We start from the raw sequence: 12,481 nt of genomic DNA, 5'->3' as shown, positions 1-12,481 counted from the left end.
ACCACTCGGCCACTGCCTCTCACCTTGAGGTGATTTATATCAATGCATTTAAGGTAAAGCCAGATATGTACATGAAGAAGAATGGAAAAATAGTCAGGGGTTCAAGTGGCAAGATAGAAATTCTGAAATGTCAGTGCAAGTATAGCCAATGGCCTTTATCTGCATGAAATAATGTTATTGTACGTACGTTGTTTGAACAAGTCCCTTTCACCCACGCCCCGAGTCATTCTTCTCTTTGTTCTTTCCGGTGAAATGCAGTCGACGGCGGGTGGACAGATTGGAGCAAATGGTCAGCCTGCAGTACCGAGTGCACCCACTGGAGGAGCCGTAAATGCACCGAGCCCTCACCCAGAAATGGAGGCAAGGATTGCATTGGTCCTGTTCTGGAGTCCAAAAACTGCACAGATGGCCACTGTATGCAGAGTAAGTTGTTTCTTTCTCTCTCTCACTCAGAAACATTACCTGGGTCTCTGGATGAACAACCCAGCAACAATACCACTAGGCCATCACTGACTAACAGTGAAGAGGGAGGATTTGCATCTCTCTTTCCTCAATCGCCCTCAGTTGTGTTCAGTTGAGGTGAAGTCTCCTCCTTTTGAACCCTTCATAACTAAATCAGACCCACAGTGGCCAGAAAAAAAATGGCTTGGGTGAACTGTCCAGCATTCCCTGCGACTTTCACTGCTTGCTTTTCATGAACCAGCCACAGGATCCTCAGTCAGCCCTGTGCAGTCTGCAGAATAATCTGAAAAGACCACACAGTTGTACACTTGTCAGGTCAAATTACCTCTCATTCCCCGGTGCTGCCAAGTCATAAACTCACCACCCCTCCTCCTCCCCTGCCCGACATCTTTGCAGTGATTTGTTGAGGTGAAAACCCTCAGGGTCATGTTTTCAGAAACATGTAGCGGAAGGCTGATGGAGTCTTCACAAGCTCTCAATGGGCCTGTAGTCATGTGTCCACACCAGGGAACGGTCCGGTGTGTACACACACACACACACACACACACACACACAGTATATTTCACTCACAATGCTCAGCCTTCTACTGCTGAGCTCAGCTCCCTCCTCTCCCCAGCCCTCCTGCAGCATCAGAAGCACTGCAAAGAGTTCTTTATTTTATTGTGAGTTGAATAGCCAGGAGGCATTGCCATAAACAACTACAGAGGAACCTGCACTGTATTGTTCAGGGGAGGGAGGGAGTTAGATGTCTCTCCTTTGTATTACAAATAAATGCACAATATTCCTTGTCATTGCCATGCCCTCTGGTGTAGTTCTGGTCTGACGTGGATGGTTTATTGACTACTTTAACGTTGCCCCTGGCTCTCAGATGAATGGGATTTGACTGAAGTCCTATAGCAGGGGTTCTGGGCATCTGTGAAATGTTCAGCCAATAAAACGGCAAGATGATCACTTGTGCAAAATGTCTTGACATCCCTCTCCCTTTCGCCTTTAAAGTAAAATTCTTAATCCTGTTCCACAAGGCTGTAATCTCGTACTGGTGATTACCGGCTGAAGCAGGGTGTTCTTAATGTGTGGAGGAAGAATTTTAATAATCACGTCTCAGGATGTGCATCTTAGTCACCCCCCTAACAATTTTGGGACATTTTCACAACCCCATTATTTTTCTTACTCCACCTTTATTTATCATTCTGTGCAGAATAACAGCATGCTTTCCCCAAAATCAAGCAGAAATTGCTGGAAATGCTCAGCAGGTCTGGTAGCATCTGAGAAGAGAAATTGAGAATTAACATTTCGGGTCCACTGGATTTATCTTCGCAGATGCTGCCAGACATGCCGAGCATTTCCAGCAAATTCATACAATCCCTCCAGTGTGGAAACAGGCCATTTGGCCCAACAAGTCTACACTGGCCCTCTGAAGAGTAACCCACCCAGACCCATTCCTCTACCCTATTACTCTACATTTAACTCTGACCAATGCACCTAACCTGAAGACTATGAGCAATTTAGCATGGCCAACTTACCTAAGCTGCGCATCTTTGGACAGTGGGAGGAAACCAGAGGACCCAGAAAAAATCCACGCAGACAGAGGGAGAATGTACAAGCTCCACACAGACAGTTGCCTGAGACTGGCATCGAACCTGGTCCCTGGCGCTATGAGACACCACTGAGCCACCATGCCATCCAAATCCTGGGATGGGTTGGCTCTGATATATAGCATCTGTAGTTCTTTCAGTTTTGATATGGCTTCCCCAAAGTTCTTGTGTGAGTGTATGGCGCCTTTCCACACATTAACATTTTTTTGAGTGCATTTATTTTAACAGTTTTAACTAATTTTCTACTTCTGTGTGCATTCTAATAAATTCATTTCATTCTTTTTTTCATGTTGATTTCATTTTTGTTTTCTTTTAACAGATAAAAAGCTTTTAAATGAACAAATAAGCTCTCGTAAGTTTCCATTTCATTATTTCAATTCCATTTTATTTTTTTTTTGGTCATGTGCAGTAATCACTGACAGTAAGACTCAGATTCATCCACTCCACTGTGACTGTCGGGTAAACACCGGTCTTCAGGCCAGTGTTAGGGTATTCTGTATATTTTATGCTGAGCTGGAATGTTTAACTTATCCAAATTAATTTTATTGTGTCTGATAGTAAATGTCTTTATGTGCTTCCTTGTCAGCAATCAATGAGTTTTTTTCATTCACTCTTGGGATGTGGGTGTCACTGGCTGGGCCAATATTTATTGCCCATCCCTAGTTGCCCCTTGAGAAGGTAGTGGTGAGCTGCTGCAGTCCATATGTGGTAGATACACCTGCAATGGGGCAGCTTCATGGCACAGTGGTTAGTGCTGCTGTCTCACGGCCCCAGGGACAGTTTCAATTCCACCATCGGGTAACTGTCTGTATGGAGTTGGCACATTCTCTCCGTGCCTGTGTGAGTTTTCTCTGAGTGCTCTAGTTTACTCTGTCAGTCCAAAGATGTGCAAGTTAGGTGGATTGGCCATGCTAAATTGTTCACAGTGTCCAGGGATGTGCAGGCTAAGTAGGTTAGCAGTGGGAAATGCAGAGTTACAGTGATGGGTTGGGACTGGGTGGGGTGCTCTTTGGAGGGTCAGTGTGGACCTGATGGGCCAAATGGCCTGCTTCCACACTGTAATGATTCTATGATGATCTAAGGCTGTTAGGGAGAGAATTCCTGGATGTTGACCCAGCAACACTGAAGGAACGGCGATATATTTCCAAGAGAGACGGTGAATGGCTTGGAGGGGAACTTGCAGAGGATGGCGTTCTCATGTATCTGCTATCTTTGTCCTTCAAGATGGTAATGGTCATGGCACCACTGTCTCAGCCTCCTGTGGCCATGAAGTTAGACAACAAGATTCTTTCCCTTAATGTTTTGTGGGAACATTAGCTCATTTTCTGAATGCATCGATAAGATTGTGTCGCAGGGAAGACGAAGCAACTGCATTGTGGGTGGATCTTTGGGATCATTGCCTTGACTTCAGTGTCTTGTGTTGGCAACTTTCCAACATTGCCTCCCATTGGTTATCTTTATGATTTGCACAGGACCATTGTTATTGTGCCCCCACTCTGACACTCCCTTGTGAAGCTACCTACTGCAGTCACACTGGCTCTTTGGGAACTAGGAGCTATCAATGTATACCATGGTCTCTAAGTTCAAGAGGGAGAAACATCTTCATCCAGCGAATGTGGAGCTCAAGGTGTAGTTGAGGTGAATAGTAATCAAGCTGCAAGAATCATCATAGTATTCCTTACCATACTTGTTCTTCAGAGAAACATAGTGTATTTAACCTGAGGGTCTTCACCCCTCAGGCGAGGGGAAATGTTGAGAAGGAGAGTCCTTCATGGGAACCTCAGCCACTGTGGGAATTGAACCCACGCCATTGACATCTCTCTGCATCACAAACCAACCATCCAGCCAATTGAGCTATTGGTGCAGTAAAGGGGAAGCTGGGGAAGCATATACACAAAGGGGAAAGAACTAGAAGGATAAGCTAGTAAGGCAAGAGGAAGCTCTTCTGGGTCACAAACAACAGCATAGATGGTTGGGCCGAATGACCTGTTTCTGTGGTTTAGATATTATGTCATGGATGGGATTTTTTGAACCCCAGATTCCCTTTATCTATACAGCGCAATGTGACTGGAAGAATCAGGGAAAATTGGCTTTGTCTGGACTTTATGGGGTGATAGGTGAACACATATGCTTGTGTACTGTGAGAAGTTGGAGTACGGAATGGTTTAGACATTCCTGGATTGAAGAGGATTTATCGTTTGGTTGCTTTGAAACAAAATTCAAAACTTCAAAGAGAATTATGGATTGTTTTCTGTTTTCTGGGAGAGTAAATCATCTGGGAGAAGTGTCCAGTTTAAAAAAATCTGTTAAGAGAGTTGAGTTGATTTTAGAGATCTCAATTTGTGGATGCACAGACTCAGGAAAGCCTTGTGCTGTTCATCGTCTAGCAACAGCCTCTGGTTTCATGTTACTGTGTGTTATCGCGGGCCTGGGATAGGCGTTATTGAAGGAACTGACAGTAGGAAGCCACTGTCTTGCTCAGTTAGGAAGGGAACATTCTGAAAGCAAAAACCAGCTAAAAACTCAAAATACAATTATTTTGGAAAGCTGTGAAAGCGTCAAATATCAGGATTCCTATCTGTTTCTAATCTGAATGTGAAATCTGGCCTGCTGATCTTCATTCCTTTTGTGACTCTCAGCAATTTGATCTTGTTAACAGGAATCGACGAAACTGAGAAATGTCAACTCATTCTATCTGCAGAATTTTTACCCTTTGACCCTTTGGGGTGTTGTTGTTCTATTTCACACCCATATCTGTACAGTGCTATGTCATATGGGGATCAAAGAGATGCAGTTTAATTCTGAAAATTAACTTAGGTCCTAACCATTTTTTTCTGCTCGGTTAAAGAGTAACTCTTGCTTGTAATAGATGAGTTATTTTGAGTTAATTAAAGAAGCTTGATGGGCAATTATTCTGGTAGTAGGACAAAAGAGAGATAGATTGACCATGCTGGTGATAAAAAAGAGAGATTTATACTTCTTGTATGGCTTGTGGAGTAGTGAGGCTTGATACACTCCTCCCACCAGAGTCATACAGAAAATTGAAATGTTTAATGACACAAAAGGTAGTTGCAATCACTTGTCGGCTCTAGTTTGAGTACATGTTCAGGAGTTTGGATGTCTCACTGTGACAGAATGGGGAATTAATATTGCATTTGTTTTATTACTAGGCATCCCTCTGCTCTGAATGGTGATTGCTTATGCACTAAAATAAGATCCAGTGGAAACAATGACTGAAAACTAGCATTGTCTGCAGTTCCTTCATCTCTCCAATCGATGTGATTTTATTTATCCATCTATATGCAGTTCTGGACACCACACTTCGGAGAGGACAAGCCTCGGAATGAGAACACCACAACTTCTCAAATTGTTGCTAAACTTCTGTAGCTAGGAGGAATTATACTCATAGCTGAAAATGTGTTGCTGGAAAAGCGCAGCAGGTCAGGCAGCATCCAATGCTGCCTGACCTGCTGCGCCTTTCCAGCAACACATTTTCAGCTCTGATCTCCAGCATCTGCAGACCTCACTTTCTCCTCGAGGAATTATAGTCATAGAATTGTACAGCACAGAAACAACTCATCCATGCGGACCAGATATTCTAAATTAATCTCGTCCCTTTTGCCAGCCTTTGGCCCATATCCCTATAAAACCTTCCAATTCATTGTTGTGGTTCTGTTCGCTGAGCTGGGAGTTTTTGTTGCAAACTTTTCGTCCCCATTCTAGGTGACATCCTCAGTGCTTGGGTGCCTCCTGTGAAGCGCTTCTGTGCTGATTCCTCCGGCATTTATAGTGGTTTGTTTCTGCCACTTCCGGTTGTCAGTTGCTGTCCGCTGCAGTGGCCGGTATATTGGGTCCAGGTCGATGTGTTTGTTGATAGAATCAGTGGATGAGTGCCATGCATCTAGGAATTCCCTGGCTGTTCTCTGTTTGGCTTGCGCTATAATAGTAGTGTTGTCCCAGTCAAATTCATGTTGTTTGTCGCCTGTGTGTGTGGCTACTAAGGATAGCTGGTCCTCCCATGCAAGGACTGCACAAAACACTACATAGGACAAACAGGAAGACAGCTAACAACCCACATCCACGAACACCAACTAGCCACGAAACGACACGACCAGCTATCTTTAGTAGCCACACACACAGATGACAAACAACATGAATTCAACTGGGACAACACTACTATTATAGCGTAAGCCAAACAGAGAACAGCCAGGGAATTCCTAGAGGCATCACTCATCCACTGATTCTATCAACAAACACATCGACCTGGACCCAATATACCAGCCAGTGCAGCGGACAGCAACTGACAACCGGAAGCGGCAGAAACAAGCCACTATAAATGCCGAAGGAAACATGACAGACTCGCTTCACAGGAGGCTCCCAAGCACTGAGGATGTCACCTAGAAAGGGGACGAAACGTTTGCAACAAAAACTCCCAGCTCGGTGAACAGAACCACAACAACGAGCACCCGAGCTACAAATCTTCTCCCAAACTTTGAACCTTCCAATTCATATACCCAATCCGATGCCTCTTAAATGCTGTAATTGTACCAGCCTCCACCACTTCCTCTGGCAACTCATTCCATACATGCACCACGCTTTGTGTGTAAAAGTTGCCCCTTAGGTCGCTTTTAAATCTTTCCCCTCTCACCTTAAACCTATGCTGTCTAGTTTTGAATTTCCCTATCTTGGGGGCAAGACTATTTACCCTATCCATGCCCCTCATGATTTTATAAACCTCTATAAGGTCTCCCCTCAGCCTCCGACATTCCAGGGAAAACAGCCCCTTTCTATTCAACCTCTCCCTGTAGCTCAAACCCATCAACTCTGGCAACATCCTTGTAAATCTTTTCTGAACCCTTTCACGTTTAACAGCAACTTTCATATGGCAGAATTAAATAAATTGGACACATATTCCTCGCAATATAGAAGGTTGAGGTTTTCAAATGACTTATGCAGAAGTTGAATATTGCTGAAGGATGATGTGTTTTTAAGTTTTTCGATTTGCAGTTATCAGATAAAAATGGTAAAAATGCTAGTTTGAAGGAAGAAACCCTTGCTGAACAATCAGCACTCTCCTCACACAGTATGCAGTGTTCTCTGCTTCATTTGTTAATTCTTTCAAATGTTCCTGATGAGAGCAAGATGCAAATGTACGTTTTCTTCAGAGATATTGAGGTATTTAGGATTTTAAAGCTATTTCCGTTGATTGCAGTGGGGTTAGAGATATCAAGGACATAAACTAAAAACCAGTTCACTCAAGAGAGGAGTTAGTAAACACATCATACAAAGGCTGATCAAAAGGTGGAATATTTTCCCAAAAAAAACAGTAGGTGTATTAAACCTTAAGATGGATAGAAATTTGTTAGCCAAGAGTGTGATAAGTACTGGAGCAGTTGGATCGGCGAAAGTATAGACAAACTATGATTTCATTGTGTTGCAGAACATGTGCAAAGGGGGAAATATGATGTGGCTTTTGTCCTGGTTTCATTCAGACAGAGATATTGGGGGACAGGTGCCGAGCAGTCTACGAGAAGATAAGCAATTTGTGAAGTCTTGGGTGCTATATTTAAAAGTTCGAACAATAGAAGCAGCCTGAATGGGTGGAGACATACGCAGACCCAAGATTTTGCAGGTTTTGCTTTAGTTGGCTAGTGGGTGTGAACTGAGATTGTGGAAAGGCCTCTGTCTCTGGGGAGCTGCTGCACATATCACTTTCTTGCTGATAGAATTGTAAATGAGACAATCTGAATTTTCCTTTTGTCAAGGGGTGTGCTTATGGGATGCTACTATATTCGAACAGTTAATTAGTAATAGTTGCTATATCTATTGTTCTGTTAAGTTTTCCAATAGACTTAAAGTTATTCCAAATACTTTTTCCTTTTGTTGAATTTTAACTATAACATTTGAATAAACTGTTTTGCTTAAAATTGAGTAGTTTGATCAATTGAATTGCATCTGGAACACAGCACCTCATAGTTACCTTTGAAATAAGAAAACTTATTTTCTTTAATATAATTGGAGGAGGTCTGTTCTGGTCTGTAACCAGGGTGAATGGTCATCTCCTGCTGCTATGAATTTATATATGAACTTCACTATTTGACTGTTCTTGAATTCCACAGCGATGAGGAGCAAGGGCGACGTTGCCTTGTATGCAGGGTTGGTGGTGGCTGTGTTCATCTTCCTGGTTATAATGCTGGTGCTCGGTATCATCGTATACAGAAGGAGCTGCCGGGACTTTGACACTGACATCACCGATTCCTCTGCCGCACTCACTGGAGGTTTCCAGCCCGTCAACTTCAAGACGGCCCGGCATGGTGAGTAATGCATCTGCTGTCCGCTTATTCCCGCGGTGGGAGCAGTGCAACAGATAGGGGCATGAAACACAATCCCACTCTCCCAAACACCACTCCCCCACTCTCCCAATTCCCTATTCTCCCAACACCCACTCTCCCAACCCCCCCACTCTCCCCATCCCACTCTCCCTACTCCTACTCTCCCCATCCCACGCTCCCCACTCCCACTCTCCCCATCCCTACTCTCCCCACACTCCCACTCTCTCCACCCCCATTCTCTTCACTCCCACACTCCCCAGCACCCCATCGCCACTCTCCCCAACCCCATTCTCCCCACTCCCATTCTCTTCACTCCCACACTCCCCAACACCCCATCGCCACTCTCCCCATCCCCACTCTCCCCACCCCAACTCTCCCCACCTCCACTCTCCCCATTACCACTCTCCACACACCCACACTTCCCATCCCCACTCTCCCCACCCTATCGCCACTCTACCCACTCCCACATTCCTCAGCCACACCCTTTGCCACTCTCCCCACTCCCCCATTCTCACCAGCTATCACCACTCTCCCACCCCCCCTCACCATCCCCACTCTGCTCACCCACCCCTTGTCATCACCACTCTCCCTACTCTCCCATCCCCACCCCATCATCACTGTCCCACCCCTCCTCACCATCCCCACCCCTCCCTCGTCGCCACTCTCAATCAGATTCTTCTCAGCTGAAAGGTGGAATATATTGGAAAGGAAAAGGAGTCAGACTTTCATTTGTGTGGCACCATTCACCAAATACGGACTGCCCTACACAGTGCTTGCTAGCCAATGAAATGCATGGCAATGTAGGCATTTCCATTGTGGGTACTGCAGGAACCCCTAAACCACAACCTGGCTGTGACCAAACGGTGTGTTCCTCCTTGTTGACTGAGGGATAGATACAGCCGAGAAGGGCAGGGAGAGCTCTTCAAAACAGAACTGACTCAAAACCCTGCATTTGTTTTATTTTTATTAACCTGCTTTTCTAATCAACCCATTCAGAGATTATGTCATTACACACGCCTGGAGCAGGTGGCACTCAGGCCCCCCACTCCAGAGGTAAAGACTCTACCGTTGTGTCACAAGAGGGCCCCTGCATCTACTTGTCTGTAAATGCTCAGGGCCAGTCTGGACCATCGATACCAGGACATTGCTTTCCCAGTTTAAAGAGAACGACAACAATTCCAGAGCCTTACTGACTGAGGCAGCTTACTGACTAACTCCAAGGCAGCTCGGTTTTGGATGCAGTGCTAAAAGAAATACGCTTTCTAGTAATTGCTAAAATCTCTACTAGTTGTTAAACCGATTGGTTTTTGTAATGACAGTTGTAAAAGCAGGAAGTGAGAATTGCTTGATATTTAGCAGGGTGGTCTTGTTCACCGATGGACTGGCATTGTGTTGAGAAGGTTTGCTGCAGTAGTTCAGACAGGGCAACACTGAGAGCAGTGTGATAACGGTAAACCTCAGAACTTTAATAATTAACAGAACCCTGGACAACCAGAGACAGACCCTGGTGGCTGGAATGGGAGGTAAATTTGTCCATTAGTCACATCATAGCCTAGTTGAGTTGTGAAGCTTAACTTGTTTACCTGCGGTGTCTTGTTTTGGTTGCTGCATGCAATAAAGTTTCAGGATTTGATTATGTATGAGATTTCTTGATAAGTAGCTGATTTTAAAGGTAGCTTGTGGTGATTGATACACAACGTTAGCCTCAACAGATACAGACCAGAAAGGCCATTCAGTCCCCTACAGCTGTGCTATCAGATAGTTACAGTCTATTCTGGTATAACACAATAGATCTGTTCCTGTGTGATTCCGCAATATAAGAAAATTGCATAATAGCAGCACCATTTAAAATCAATAGGACCGGAATCGTGTTATGGACAATATAGGGAAAAAAAGGTTGTATTCTACAAATAACAGCCGAAATTCTTCAATTGCATTAGAGCCAATTTGCATGGAAGATATGCATGTTATAGCAGAAGCGACTGTATGTTGGTGTAAACCCGGAGCCAGCCATTCTGCCCCTGGAGGCTCCTCTGTTATTCAATAAGCTCATGACTCACCTGGTTGTGGCTTCAACTCTCCCAACACCTCAACAACCTTTGTTAGGTGATTATTTATCTATCTCTGCCTTAAAAATATTTAAGAACCTCGCCTCCTCCGTTCTCTGGAGAGCACTGTTCCAAAGGTGTGTGAAAAGGTAAGCATGGTACTGCAGGTGCCGGAGATCCGAAAGCAAGTCAGAAAGGGCTAGGGAAACCCAGCAGCATCTGGAAGCGGCCGTGGAGAGACAAACACAGTTAATGTTTTGAGTCCGAAATGATAACTCTTCTTTGGAACTGAACTTTGGTTTCTCCAATGCTTTCTGTTTTTATTCCAAATGCCTGAGAGAGAGAGAGAGAGAGAGAGAGGTAAAATTCTCCTCCTTTCCATTGTCAATGGGGGAGCCTTCTGTTTAAACTGTGTTCACAAAATCAATATTCTTGCCCCAAAGCCACTCAGTTATTTCTTCATCAAGTATTCATCCAATTTCTCGTTGACATTTATTTCACAGTATCTGCTTCCAGCACCCATACAGGCTTTTAAAATATATGTATATAAAATTTGAATGGCTATATATCTAAACAACAGTCAGATCCTCTTCCCTCCAAGTATAATTTTCAGCTGAATTGTATTCTATCTCTTGTTACACTGAGGTCTGGTTTGTATTCAAAGGCTTGGTCAGACCACCTTGGTTCAATACACCTCATGCTTCAATTGATTGATAAGTGTCGTATAGTGTCACCAAACCCCAGCGCCATCTTAAAACACAGAAAAATAAACCAAAACATAGAATATAAAGGCAGATAAATGAAGAACGTGTCCACCTTTACGGTCCTCCCTGTGAAGTGCTGTGCCATGGAGCCCTGGCGAACACGCACAAACCCCCTTTTCTGCGATGTCATTGCTGGAATGGAAGTTGCCTGCTCTTTGGTGCCATTGGTCAGGCCCTCACTACCAAAGGGAGCCAGGGAGATTCAAAATTCCTAGATCATAAACACGGCCCATCTTTAAGAGACTCCATCTCTTTATCTTCCCGTGCTTTGTCCGTAAGAGTTGTGTGGACCCCCTTTGATCCCACCAAAGGGAGGCAAATGCCCCCTTAGTGAGGGGGGGGGGGTCTTGAACAAGACAGTCAGCTGTTGTCCAATGTGATGGCTTTCTTCACAATGGATAGTCAAGGTAAGGCAACTTCCTGTGGAGGGAGCTTTATTTTCCTTATTCAGATAAAGATCATCATTGCCAGCATTTTAAGGGGAGGGGTGAGGATGTCACTAGCTAGTCCAGCATTTATTGCCCTTATTTAATGGTGGCCCAATGGTTAGCACTGCTGCCTCACAGCACCAGGTACCTGGGTTCGATTCCAGCCTCTGACTCCCCGTGACTGTGTGGGTTTGCTCCGATTTCCTTCCACAGTCCAAAGATGTGCAGGTCAGGGTGGATTGGCCAAGCTAAATTGCCCGTAGCATTCAGGGATGTGTAAGCTAGGTGCATTAGTTAGGGGAAAATGTAGATTAATATGTGTAAGGAATGGGTTTGAGTGAGATACTCTTCAAAGACTTGTTGGGCCAAATGACCTGTTTCCACACTGTCGGGATTCTAATTCTAATTGCCCAGAGGGCAGTTATGGGTAAACCGCTCTGGAGTGGCATAGACGAATGGAACTGAAGGGTCTGTCCTGTGCTGTATGACTCTATGAGTTGTACGTAGGCCACACGAGGTAAGGGTGACAGTTTCCTTCTCTAAAGGCACCAGTGAGCCAGATGGGGCTTTTCTAACAATTGACAATGGATTTATGGCCATCATTTGACTCTTAATCCCAGATTTTTTTACTGAATTCAAAGTCTACCATCTTTGTAGCGGGATCCGAACCCAGGTCTGTGGATGAATAGTCCAGCAATAATGCCACCTCCCCTAAAGTCCTGGTCACGAGAGTGAAGCTCGGAGGTGATGAGGAGAAAGTGAGGTGCAGCTGATGGCCAGCCTTGGAAGACATTGATCCGTGGGAAATTTGTATAGACTTCAAGCTCAGCAGAGTGGGATCCCAGTATGCAC

At 44.6% G+C, this 12,481-nt stretch overlaps 1 protein-coding gene across 1 annotated transcript in view; it reads left to right on the top strand.

Moving 5' to 3' along the window:
* The window catches only part of unc5b (unc-5 netrin receptor B), a 271,559-nt gene that overhangs the window by 212,988 nt on the left and 46,090 nt on the right, over positions 1 to 12,481 (top strand). The window contains exons 7-9 of the mRNA XM_060854379.1: positions 259 to 423; positions 2,377 to 2,409; positions 8,177 to 8,371. Coding sequence (XP_060710362.1) covers positions 259 to 423; positions 2,377 to 2,409; positions 8,177 to 8,371 — 393 coding nt within the window. The remainder of the gene's footprint in view (positions 1 to 258; positions 424 to 2,376; positions 2,410 to 8,176; positions 8,372 to 12,481) is intronic.

The sequence above is a fragment of the Hemiscyllium ocellatum genome, chromosome 43 (assembly GCF_020745735.1).
Source record: "Hemiscyllium ocellatum isolate sHemOce1 chromosome 43, sHemOce1.pat.X.cur, whole genome shotgun sequence".
Lineage (NCBI taxonomy): Eukaryota > Metazoa > Chordata > Chondrichthyes > Orectolobiformes > Hemiscylliidae > Hemiscyllium > Hemiscyllium ocellatum.
The sequence above is the reverse complement of the archived record's forward strand: the minus strand, read 5'-3'. Positions and strand labels throughout refer to the sequence as shown.